General features: G+C 47.7%; 2 protein-coding genes across 2 annotated transcripts in view; both read left to right on the top strand.

The window, feature by feature from the left end:
* Positions 1-13,188, top strand: part of TSPEAR (thrombospondin type laminin G domain and EAR repeats) — a 194,815-nt gene that overhangs the window by 134,671 nt on the left and 46,956 nt on the right. The gene's annotated exons all lie outside the window — the stretch shown is intronic.
* On the top strand, positions 6,441-8,856 carry LOC133251220 (keratin-associated protein 10-12-like). Its single transcript, XM_061423407.1, has one exon. The coding sequence runs from the start codon at positions 7,949-7,951 to the stop codon at positions 8,771-8,773; it is 825 nt and encodes a 274-aa protein (XP_061279391.1). The 5' UTR covers positions 6,441-7,948; the 3' UTR covers positions 8,774-8,856.

The following is a 13,188-nucleotide window of genomic DNA, read 5'->3' as shown; positions in this document are numbered from 1 at the left end:
CACCTAGGACTTGGTCCTCTGTCATGACCTGGGCTGGTTGGTTTCCCTCACTCAGGACAGGGTCCTTGATGTGCCCACTGTCCTGACTGACTGACCTCTCACTCCTGCCCCAGGAACCCTGACTTCATGGCTCCCTGGCGCTTCTGCATCCCAGGAGTTGCCTCCAGCTGTCTCTGGGTCACCTGCTCCCCTACCCCATCCAGATCCCCTAGCTGGGTCACTTGGCCTGGACTTCCAACCAGTCAGCACCCCCTCAGGCACCTGGATAAATAAACTCACATCGTTACCTAATCTGCTCCGTTCATGTGGTTCTCTGTTGGGTGGGTGCAGGGGTGGAAGGAAACACACGATTGTGACCTGACACTAGTCTCCTCCAGCCGAGAGCATTTCTGTCGGGAAGCGAGTGTGTTAGTCATTCAGTCATGTTCGACTCTCTGAGACCCCATAGACTGTAGCCCACCAGGTTCCTCTGTCCATGGAATTCTCCAGGCAAGAATACTGGAGTGGGTTGCTATTCCCTTCTCCAGGGGATCTTCCTGACTCAGGGGTCGAACCTGGATCTCCTGCATTGCAGGCAGGTTCTTTACTGTCTGAGTTACTGGGGAAGCCCCAGCAGTAAGTGACTGAGACCCCAAAGGGCATTGGCCTGACCCCTCTGGGCAGGGTCACCATATGGGGCTCCTGCTTCTCCAGGAAGTCAGTGCCTGCTCAGGCCCTGGCCCACAGCTGGTCCCCTGCAGACCTGTCATGGTCTAGGGGTTTCTCAGGCTCCCTGGACTGTTCCTGCCCACTTGAAACATATAGAACTGGCCCCTTCAGTCTGCTCCATGCAGGTGACCTAAGGACCCCATGTGACACAACCTGTAGGTGGCTGGGGTCACCCGTTTTGACCCGCCAGGGGGTCTGCACTTTTATTTTCACTTAATTGTTTTTTTTTTTTTGGGGGGGTCTGCACTTTTAGCAGAAATGTGGTGGGAGGGGGGAGGGCTGCTCCAAACGTGTGGGGTGAGAGGGCCTGGATGACCTTCCCCCCCGACTGATCCAGAGAACTAACAAGGTCCGGACACAAGGAGGTTGAGATGCTGGACTTGAGGAGGACAGCACAGGCCCACCTGGGAGGGGAAAGACACTGAGTGGGTCTCACAGCTTCCCAGCTCACCCCCTCGAGAATGATTCCAGCACCCAGGCCAGAAACCCAGGTGGAGTGCCATGGATCCCTCAGTTTTAGAGCTGGTCTGCAAATTGGGGGCGTTGTGGCGCAGCTAGTGTCCGGGGTCAGGATGCCAGAGAGAAGAGAGCTGTTCTGAGGAACTCCCCTGTTCACGGAGGGTCTCTCTTAAGTGTCCCCTGAGAAATGATAAGCAAACAGGTGTGAGGCTGAGCCTGGGATAACCCATAAAGTTAGCTGGACTGATTCACAGAGATGACAGAGAGCCTTAAATGGACCTGCCCCCACTGCCTGTTGGAAATATTCATAAGTCTCAGGACATGGGTTGGCTCTTCCGAAGGATGTTGCCTCAACTCTGAGAGAAAATAGGAATGAAAGTGAGAAATTAGCACAGACCCCACAGATATTAAAAGGAAATTCAATAAGCAATTAAGGTGATATGGACTCATGCCTTGATCAGATCAAATCAGATCAGTCGCTCAGTCGTGTCCGACTCTTTGCAACCCCATGAATCGCAGCACACCAGGTCTCCCTGTCCATCACCAACTCCCGGAATTCACTCAGACTCATGTCCATCGAGTCAGTGATGCCATCCAGCCATCTCATCCTCTGTCGTCCTCTTCTCCTCTTGCCCCCAATCCCTCCCAGCATCAGAGTCTTTTCCAATGAGTCAACTCTTCGCATGAGGTGGCCAAAGTGCTGGAGTTTCAGCTTTAGCATCATTCCTTCCAAAGAAATCCCAGGGCTGATCTCCTTCAGAATGGACTGGTTGGATCTCCTTGCAGTCCAAGGGACTCTCAAGAGTCTTCTCCAACACCACAGTTCAAAAGCATCAATTCTTCGGTGCTCAGCCTTCTTCACAGTCCAACTCTCACATCCATACATGACCACAGGAAAAGCGCCTTGACTAGACGAACCTTTGTTGGCAAAGTAATGTCTCTGCTTTTGAATATGCTATCTAGGTTGGACATAACTTTCCCTCCAAGGAGTAAGCATCTTTTAATTTCATGGCTGCAGCCACCATCTGCAGCGATTTTGGAGCCCCCAAAAATAAAGTCTGACACTGTTTTCAGTGTTTCCCCATCTATTTCCCATGAAGTGATGGGACCGGATGCCATGATCTTCATTTTCTGAATGTTGAGCTTTAAGTCAACTTTTTCACTCTCCACTTTCACCTTCATCAAGAGGCTTTTTAGTTCCTCTTCACTTTCTGCCATAATGGTGGTGTCATCTGCATATCTGAGGTTATTGATATTTCTCCCGGCAATCTTGATTCCAGCTTGTGTTTCTTCCAGTCCAGCGTTTCTCATGATGTACTCTGCATATAAGTTAAATAAGCATGGTGACAATATACAGCTTTGACGTACTCCCTTTCCTATTTGGAACCAGTCTGTTGTTCCATGTCCAGTTCTAACTGTTGCTTCCTGACCTGCATATAGGTTTCTCAAGAGGCAGGTCAGGTGGTCTGGTATTCCCATCTCTTTCAGAATTTCCCACAGTTTATTGTGATCCACAAAGTCAAAGGCTTTGGCATAGTCAATAAAGCAGAAATAGATGTTTTTCTGGAACTCTCTTGCTTTTTCCATGATCCAGCAGATGTTGGCAATTTGATCTCTGGTTCCTCTGCCTTTTCTAAAACCAGCTTGAACATCAGGAAGTTCATGGTTCACATATTGCTGAAGCCTGGCTTGGAGAATTTTAAGCATTACCTTACTAGCATGGAGATGAGTGCAATTGTGCGGTAGTTTGAGCATTCTTTGGCCTTGTCTTTCTTTGGGATTGGAATGAAAACTGACCTTTTCCAGTCCTGTGGCCACTACTGAGTTTTCCAAATTTGCTGGCATATTGAGTGCAGCACTTTCACATGCCTTGAAGACACAAATAAATAAAATTCAGATCTCCTTAATTGTCCTGTATCAACTTAGCATATCTTGTTTTTTAGGGCAGTTTTAGGTTCAGAGCAAAGCTGAGTGGGAGGTATAGAGTTCCTATATAGTCACACCCTCACACAGGTGCAGCCTACCCCACCATCAGTATCTTGTGATTTGATGCATTTGTTACAAATGGGCTACAGTCTTTCCTTATAATGGATAAACCTACACTGACATGTTAATATCACCCAAATTCCATAGTTTACATTAGAGTTACTCTTGCTGTTGCTAAGTTCTATGTGTTTTGATAACCGTATTATAGCACATGTGGAACATTACGGAATAGTTTCCCTGCCCTAAAAATCCTGTGCTCCATGTGTTCATCTCTTCTTCCCTGCTAACCCTTGGCAACCACTGATCTTTTTACTGACTCCATAGTTTTGTCTTTTCCAGAATGTCATATCCTTGGAACCATCAGGAGTGGAAACTTTTCAGATTGGCTTCTTTCACTTAGGAATGTGCACTTACGTTTCCTTCATGTTCCTTCATGCCTTGATAGCCTTTTTCTATTTTTTTTATTGAGGGAAAATATTCATAACACAAAGTTTACAACCTTAACCACTTTAAAGTGTACAGTTCAATGGTATTAAGTACATTCATAACCATGTGTAACCATCACCACTATCCATACTTGGAACTCTTTATCTTGCAAAACAAATTCTATACACATTAAACAATACCCATACTTCCTTTCTTGAAGCCCATGGAAAGTATTATTCTACTTTTTGTCTCTAAAGTACTTCGTGTAAGTGAAATCCCAAAGTGTTTGTCTTTTTGTGACTGGCTTATTTATGTTACCATAATGTCCTCATCGTTCATCCATAATAGTGCCAGATTTACTTCCTGTTAACAGGTGAATAATATTCCATTCTATGTGTATACCACATTTTGCTTATCCATTCATCCATCAGTGAACACCTGAATGGCTCCCACTTTACAGCTATTTTGAAAAATGCTTCTATGAATGTGGTTTACAAATAGCTCTTCAAGATTCAGCTTTCAATTCTTTTCAGCATAGACCCAGTAGAAATACTGGATCATACAGTAATTCTACTTTTAATGTATTGAGGAACCATCATACTGATTTCCACGTAGCTGTACCAGATCATGTTCCTACCAACAGTGTACAAGTGTTCCAGTTTCTTCACAGACTCACCAATATTTATGTTGTTTTTTAAAATAAATGGTCATTTTACTAAGAGGTGTAAGGTGGTACCTCATTATAGTTTTGATTTGCATTTCTCTAATGATTGGTTATATTGAGTATATTTTCATGAGCTTATTGGCCATTTGCATATCTTCTTTGGAAAAATGTCTATTCGTGGCCTTTGCTCATTTCTGAGTTAGGTGTTTTGTTGTTGTTGTTGAGTTTTAGGAGTTTTCTATACATTCTAGATATCAATCTCTTATCAGACATATGATTTTCAAATGTTTCCTCACATTTCTTTGGGTTACCTTTGTTCTGTGTTGATACTACATTTTGATGAAAAATATTTAAAATTTTCATAAAGTCCAGTTTTTATATTTTCTTATGCTGACTGTGTCTTTGGTGTCATATCCAGGAAATGACTGCCAAATTCAAGGTTGTGAAGTTTTGTCCTATTTTTTCTTAAAAGAGTTTTATAGTTATAGTACTTGTATCCAAAATATATAAAGAACACTCAAAATCTAACATCAAGAAAAACTAACAAAGAAAAGGGCCTAAAGATTTGAAGAAATATCAAAGAAGATGCAGGGATGGCCAATAAGCGTATAAAATGATGCTCCGCATCATTACTCATTTAGTTCAGTTCAGTTCATTCGCTCAGTCGTGTCCGACTCTGTGCGACCCCATAGACAGCAGCCCACCAGGCTCCCCCACCCCTGGGATTCTCCAGGCAAGAACACTGGAGTGGGTTGCCATTTCCTTCTCCAGTGCATGAAAGTGAAAAGTGAAAGGGAAGTCGCTCATTGTGTCCGACTCTTTGCGACCCCATGGACTGCAGCCTACCAGGCTCCTCCACCCATGGGATTTTCCAGGCAAGAGTACTGGAGTGGGGTACCATTGCCTTGTCCATTACTCATTAGGGAAGTGCAAATTAAAACCGCAACAAAGTCCCCTTCATACCTATGAGAAAGGCTAGAATTAAAAACAATTACCATGCCTGTGTTGGCAAGGATGTGGAGAAACTGGAGCTTTGATACATAAAATAAATGACACAGCCTCTGTGGATAAGTTTGGCAAAGAAGTACATTAGAGAACCTCACCGTATCACTGGTCTTTGGGGAAGTGCAAGTTTGAATTATGCTAAGGTACTGCTGCTGCTACTGCTAAGTCGCATCAGTCATGTCCGACTCAGTGTGACCCCGTAAACGGCAGCCCACCAGGCTCCTCCATCCCTGGGATTCTCCAGGCAAGAACACTGGAGTGGGTTGCCATTTCCTTCTCCGAAGCATGAAAGTGAAAAGTGAAAGTGAAGTCACTCAGTTGTGTCTGACTCTTAGCGACCCCATGGACTGCAGCCTTCCAGGCTCCTCCGTCCATGGGATTTTCCGGGCAAGAGTACTGGAGTGGGCTGCCAGTGCCTTCTCCGATACTAAGGTAGTACTGCATACCTATTGTTGTTGTTTAGTCACTAAGTGAAGTGAAGTGAAGCAAAAGTTGCTCAGTTGCATCTGACTCTTAATTCTCCAGGCCAGAATACTGGAATGGGTAGCCTTTCCCTTCTCCAGGGGTCTTCCCAGCCCAGGGATCGAACCCAGGTGTCCTGCATTGCAGGCACATTCTTCACTGCTGAGCCACAAAGGAAGTCTAAGAACACTGGAATGGGTAGCCTATCCCTTCTCCAGCAGATCTTCCCGACCCAGAAATTGAACCAGGGTCTCCTGCATAGCAGGTGGATTCTTTACCAACTGAGCTGTGAGGGAAGCCCTGTTTAGTCACTAAGTTGTGTTTAACTCTTTGGGACCCCATGGACTGTAGCCTGCCAGGCTCCTCTGTCCATGGGATTTCCCAGGCAAGAATACTGGAGTGGGTTGCTATTTCCCTCTTTAGAGGATTTCCCACCCAGGAGATCGAACTCACATCTCCTGCACTGGCAGATGGACTCAACCACCAGGCCATCTAGGAAGCCCTCATGCCTATTAGCATGGCCAAAATTAAAACCCTCACAATATCAACTGTTGGCCGAGGATATACAGCCATGAGAACGTTCACGCATTGCTGGTGGGAGTGCAGAATGGCTCAGCCACTTGGGGAAAGAGCTTAGCAGGTTCCTATCAAGCTAAACATACAGTTCCCATCCGATCCAGCTATGCCCCGCCTGGGTATTTATCCTAGAGGATGAAAACACGATTCACACAGAAAGCTGTGCACAAAGAACGTTGACAGCAGGTTTGTTCATAATCACCAAACACAGGAAGTCATGAATAGGTCTCCCAACTGTCCAGCGAACACATGGTGGAGCACCCTCACCATGGACACTACGCAGCAGGAACAGGGAGGAGCCTCGGATGCACACAGCACCACGGCCACTGCATTTTGCCGAGCGAAAGAAGCCAGACCCCAAAGGCCACCCGGTGTACGATTCCATGTATGTGACCTCCTAGAAAAGTCACAACCGCGGTGATTTTGAATCAGCACTTGCCTGGGGCTTTGGGCCGAGGGAGAAGCTGATTCCAGTGGGACAGGAGTTTGGGGGCCTGTATGGTCTGGTGGGGGTATGTCTGCATTTGTCAAACTCAGAGAACTGCACTTGGAAAAGAGTGTGTCGAAGGCCAGAAGGGCGGGACAGCCAGCAGGCACTTGCTACTACAGGGCCAAGCCGATGGACCTCCGCTGCCTCTGTCTGCTTTTTGCTGACTTTGTTGTTCTTTATTATTCTTTTTTATATTCTGCCTGCCTTTGGGCTCGCTCTTTTTCTGGACCATGTACTCTCAAGGTGGTTTTTGTAGAATCTGTACGAGTGGCTTCTTTTCAGAATAGCTGTCTTATCAGAAATGCTCTAATCTCCATCCGCCTGATAACCCACTTTCCTTAGACTTTCAAGAGTTGGTTGCACTGTCTTCAGGTATGTTGATTGGCTGAGTGAAGTCAGATGTCAAACTCTCTGGAAGCTTTTAGGCTGTTTCCTCATATTTGGCGTCAGACATTTCACCAGTGTGTCAGACACGCACCGTTTTCCATTCATCTTGTCCTAGTTCGGTCAAAGTTCCAAATCTGAAGCACCATGTTTCTTTCCCTTCTCTCTGGAAAGTGTTCTGTTTCTCCCTTTGCTGCACACATTCTATCCCTGGAAACCTCGTCTGACGCAGCTGGACCTTCCCTCCATCCTGCGCTGTGCTTGAGACATGTCTTGGTTCTTCTCACTCACTCCTTCTCCCTTTGGCTGGTCTGTCCACTGTTCAGCCCTGGTGCTTGAGAGGGATGTCCTACAGCAGGTGACAGCACTGTCCCAACTTTGAGCTCTGTGATGCCAAGTCTCTGAGACGGGGGTTCACAGCCACTCCCCTGCAGAGCCATGGAGACAGGTGGGAGAGGAGAGCCTGCAGGCACACACAGGTGGGGCTCCAGGACCCTAGATTAATTCTGTGTTTGCTTAGAGAACCTCACACAGCTCAGGGGTGATCCAGCCCTCAACCAGGACATGCATTATATAAGCAGCAAACTCTTGTGTAAATAAACAAGAAGTAATAGGGGCTCAAAACACCAACAAGGAAAGGGAAGCCTCAGGGAGCCTTCAGCTGGCCCAACACACGCCTGGACAGGGTATAAAAGGCCCACAGCCCTGAGCAGTGCTCACACACTCACTCACTAACTCACTAACACACGCTCACATCCTCACCCTCCTCCAGCCCCACCGCCTCCACCATGGCTTCCTCTGCCTTGTCTGTCTGCTCCAGTGACCTGAGCTACGGCAGCCGGGTCTGCCTGCCCGGGTCCTGTGACTCCTGCACCAGCTCCTCCTGGCAGGTGGACGACTGTCCAGAGAGCTGCTGCGAGCCCCCCTGCTGTGCCCCCAGCTGCTGTGCTCCAGCCCCCCGGCTGACCCTCCTCTGTGCCCCAGTGAGCTGCGAGTCCAGCCCTTGCTGCCAGCCAGCCTGCAGCAGCTCCTGCACGGACTTGTGCTGCCAGCAGTCTAGCTGCCAGTCCTCCTGCTGCACCTCCTCCCCCTGCCAGCCGGCCTGCTGTGAGCCCGTCTGCTGTAGGCCTGTCTGCTGCATACCTGTCTGCTGCAGGCCTGTCTGCTGCACACCTGTCTGCTGTGAGGCCTCCCCCTGTTCTACTTCCTCATGTTGCAAGCAGTCTAGCTGCCAGTCCTCCTCATGCACCTCCTCCCCCTGCCAGCAAGACTGCTGTGAGCCAGTCTGCTGCAGGCCCATCTGCTGCACACCTGTCTGCTGCAGGCCTGTCTGCTGCAGGCCTGTCTGCTGCAGGCCCGTGTGCTGTGAGTCCTCCCCCTGCTCAGCCTCCTTGTGCTGCCAGCCCAACCCCTGCTCCTTGGTCAGTTGCAGACCCTCTTCCTCCGTGTCCCTTCTCTGCCGTCCTGTGTGCCGCCCAGCCTGCTGTGTGCCCACCTCCTCCTGCCAGCCCAGCTGCTGCCGCCCGGCCTCCAGCGTGTCCCTGCTCTGCCGGCCCGCGTGCTCCCGCCCTGCTTGCTGCATCCCAACCTCAGCCCCAGAGCCCTGTTGCTGACCTGGCACATTGCCAACTCTTTCCAGGGCCAACGCTGACTTTCACCTGAAATTTCTGTAGCCTTAGGCCAGTCTGGGGTCTCCTTCTGCCCCAGAGTTTCCTGTGAGCAGCCTGGGCTGGCTTCTGGTTCCCTCTAGGCCCTGAGTGTCAGCCAGCATGCTGCTCTCCATCCTTGTTGGTCATGGATTTTGTCCTGACCTAGGTGAAGGGTCTGCCTATTAACAAATAAAGTCATTGTCATGTCATCTCTGTGCCTTGAATGCATATCTCTTCAAACCCTGGGAAAGACCTTTGTTGTGGACAGTGGTCTGGGCTGGTTTAGAAACCTGGCCTTGAGTTGTATCCAGGACTGTAACATCATCAGGCCCGGCTAACCATGCCCTGCTACTCTCTGCCAGGGTGTCCTGAGGCCATAGTTCGACTGCAGCCTCCAGTCCAGAATATCCTGCTCACCTGTAGACCCCTGCATGAAGTGAGTGATGGGTGGCAGTGGGGCATATGTCCAGGCCCCAGGCTTGCACACTGGGAACATGGGGCCTCACTAGGGACAAAGGAGACCCCGTTTAGTAAACATCTGCCTTGAATACGTAAAGCTTACTCCAGAAACAGCTTCAGACAGGCTGGTGCCAGCCATTCCCTAGTGCCCTGGACAGGAGTGTGAGTGCTTCCCTCTGTGTGCGAAGGTCTGGATGGTGAGAGCCACATGCAGTGATGTTGGGAGCCTGTGTGAGTCAGGGTTCTCCAGAGAAAGAACCCATAAGACATGTGCACGTATGCAGAGATTGATGTTGAGGAGCTAGCTCACACAGTTTGGAGGTGGGCCAGACCCAAATCTGCAGGGTGAGCTTCCAGGGAAGAGTGGTTTTGCAGCTACAGAGGACCAGCTGGTAGAATCTCTTTCTCCTTGGGGGACCTCAGTCTGTTCTCAAGGTCTTCAACTCTTGGGTGTAGCCCACCCACATTTTTTAGGATAATCTGTTTTACTCCGAGTCCACTGATTTCAGTATTGATCTCACCTAAGAAGCAACTGTGTCATGACATCCAGACATGTTTACCCAAACAACTGGACACCGTGACCTGGTCAGTTGACCCTTGAAACTATTCATCACAGGGACCGACAGCCAAGGGGGATGGGCTATTTGGAAATGGCAGGTGCCTGTTGGGTGATGCCCTCAGGAATTGAAGTATTAAGGCAGCTATCCCTCTGGGGAAATATGGGGAGGAGGGACATACCCTGGTCCTTTGGGACACTGCTGGGTAGGCAGACACCTGCGGGGCAGTGTGAAGGGCCTTGGTGGGGGCCTCAAATGTAATTGTACCTATTATAATACGCACGTGTGTGTGCTGAGTTGCTTGAAGTGTGTCTGAGTTCTGTGACCTTATGGGCTGTAAGCTGCCTGACTCTTCTGTCCATGAGCTTCTCCAGGCAAGAGTCAGGAGTGGGCCTCTGTGCCCTCCTCCAGGGCTCCTCCTGACCCAGGGGTCAAATCTGGGTCTGCTGCAGTTCCTGCTGGCAGGCAAATCCTTCACTGCTCAGCCGCAAGGGAAGCCCAGCTGTTATAATAGCCACATTCAAGGTGAAAAAGACAGGTAGAGTTTATTTAATTATATTTTATTAACCCCAATATATGCAAAATGTTTAAAGACATGGGAATACCAGACCACACTACCTGTCTCCTGAGAAACCTGAATGTGGGTCAAGAAGCAACGATTAGAACTGGATATATAACAGTGGACTGGTTCCAAATTGGAAAGGAATATCAAGGCTGTATACTGTCACCCTGCTTATTTAGCTTATATGCAGAGTACATCATGCAAAATGCCAGGCGGGATGAAGTACAAGCTGGAATCAAAATGGCTAGGAGAAATATCAACAAGCTTAGTGATGCAGATGATACCACCCTTATGGCAGAAAGTGAAGAGAAACTAGAGAGCCTCTTGATGAGGGTGAAAGAGGAGAGTGAAAAAGCTGACATGAAACTCAGCATTCAAAAAACTAAGATCATGGCATCTGGTCCCATCATTTCATGGGAAATAGATGGGGAAACAATGGAAACAGTGACAGACTTTATTTTTTGGGCCTCCAAAATCACTGCAGATGGCTGTGATTTCATGACTGCAGCCATGAAATTAAAAGATGCTTGCTCCTTAGAAGAAAGGCTATGACCAACCTGGACATCATATTAAGAAGCAGAGACAACTTTACCAACAAAGGTTTGTCTAGTCAAAGCTGTAGTTTTTCCAGTAGTCATGTATGTATGTGAGAGTTGGACTATAAAGAAGGCTGAGCACCAAAGAATTGGTGCTTTTGATCTATGGTGTTGGAGAAGACTCTTGAGAGTCCCTTGGACAGCAAGGAGATCAAGCCTGAACATTCATTGGAAGGACTGATGCTAAAGCTGAAGCTCCAATACTTTGGCCACCTGATTCGAAGAGCTGACTCATTAGACAAGACTCTAACGTTGGGAAAGACTGATGGCAAAAGGAGAGCGGGTAGCAAAGGGTGAGCATCATAGCTTAGATAGCATCATAGACTCAGTGGGTATGAATTTGAGCAAACTCTGGGAGATAGTGGAGGACAGAGGAGCCTGGCGTGCTGCAGTCCATAGGGTCACAAAGAATTGGACTTCACTTAGTGACTGATCAACAATAATTCAAAAGCTTAGCATTTCAATACATCTGATATTAATGAAGTATCAGAGTCTCACCAGGGTCACTGCATGGGAAGTATCAACTTTGTGTTGCCAACAGAACCCATCGCTCTGGCTATTTAGACTTATCTTCCTTTTCTTCTCACCTCAGTTCAGTTCAGTTTCTCAGTCGTATCTGACTCTTTGGGACCCCATGAATCACAGCATGCCAGGCCTCCCTGTCCATCAAAAGCTCTTGGAGTTCACTCAAACTCATGTCCATAGAGTTGGTGATACCATCCAGCCATCTCATCATCTGTTGTCCCCTTCTCCTGCCCCCAGTCCCTCCAAGCATCAGGGTCTTTTCCAATGAGTCAGCTCTTCACATTTGGTGGCCAAAGTATTGGAGTTTCAGCTTCGGCATCAGTCCTTAAATGGACACCCAGGACTGATCTCCTTTAGGATGGATGGTTGGATCTCCTTGCAGTCCAAGGGATTCTCAAGGGTCTTCTCCAACACCACAGTTCAAAAGCATCAATTCTTCAGTGCTCAGCTTTCTGCACAGTCCAGCTGTCACATCCATAGATGACCGCTGAAAAAACCATTACCTTGACTAGCTGGACTTTTGTTGGCAAAGTAATATCTCTGCTTTTCAATATTCTATCTAGGTTGGTCATCACTTTCCTTCCAAAGAGTAAGCGTCTTTATTTCTTCTCACCTACACCTGCCCAATTCCCCATGTTCTCCTGTATGTTTCATCACTGGGCCATTTGTCTTCTTTCTTTCTGGTTTTTGTTCTTAAGATTTTTTTTAATCTGGACCTTTTTAAACGTCTTTATTGAATTTGTTACCAATTGCTTCTTTTTTGTGTTTCGGTTTTTCTGGCTGAGGGCTGTGTGGCATCTTGGCTCCCGGACCAGGGACTGAACCCACACCCCATGCACTGGAAGGTGGATCCTCAACCACTGGACCTCCAGGGGAGTCCCATCATTCGTCTTGTTTCTTTAGATGTTTCTCCAGGAGGGAAACATGAGTAGAGTGTTTTCCAAGCTCTTGCTTATGTGAAAATACACTGCTGTTCTCTTTACTTGAGAAAGATATAAGGGGCTTCCCAGGTGGCACTACTGGTAAAGACTTGGCCTGCCAATGCAGGATAAAGACGTAATAATTTGAAAAAAGAAAAAAATCAGCCTTAGTGCCCAGTGTTCCCCCTGAAGCTCTGTGTCTTTCACTGTTTGGTGGGAGAGGTCCGGGGACTGCCTGGTAATAGTTCATTTCCAGACCAGACTGTCGGCCATTTCTTCCTACCTGGAGATGGAGCTGCCCTTCATTCAGTTCATTTAAAAATTGCCAATTTGGAAAACTCAACAGTGGCAAGAGCACTGGAAAATATCAGTTTTCATTCAACTTGCTAAGAAAGGCAATGCCAAAGAATATTCAGTCTCACACTCTAGCAAAATAATGCTCAAAATTCTCCAAGCCAGGCTTCAACAGTACGTGAACTGTGAACTACGAGATGTTCAAGCTGGTTTTTAAAATGGCAGAGGAGCCAGAGATCAAATTGCCAACGTCTGATGGATCATCAAAAAAGCAAGAGAGTTCCAGAGAAGCATCTATTTCTGCTTTACTGACTATGCCAATGCCTTTGACTGTGTGGATCCCGATAAACTGTGGAAAATTCTGAAAGAGATGGGAATACCAGACCACCTGACCTGCCTCTTGAGAAATCTGTATGCAGGTCAGGAAGCAACAGTTAGAACTGGACATGGAACAACAGACTGGTTC

The sequence above is a fragment of the Bos javanicus genome, chromosome 1, assembly GCF_032452875.1.
Source record: "Bos javanicus breed banteng chromosome 1, ARS-OSU_banteng_1.0, whole genome shotgun sequence".
NCBI lineage: Eukaryota > Metazoa > Chordata > Mammalia > Artiodactyla > Bovidae > Bos > Bos javanicus.
This window is presented reverse-complemented; position numbering and strand designations above follow the sequence as displayed.

Bases quoted from the DNA above. Each gene is read 5' to 3' on its own strand.
- LOC133251220 (XM_061423407.1), top strand. From the start codon at position 7,949: ATGGCTTCCTCTGCCTTGTCTGTCTGCTCCAGTGACCTGAGCTACGGC.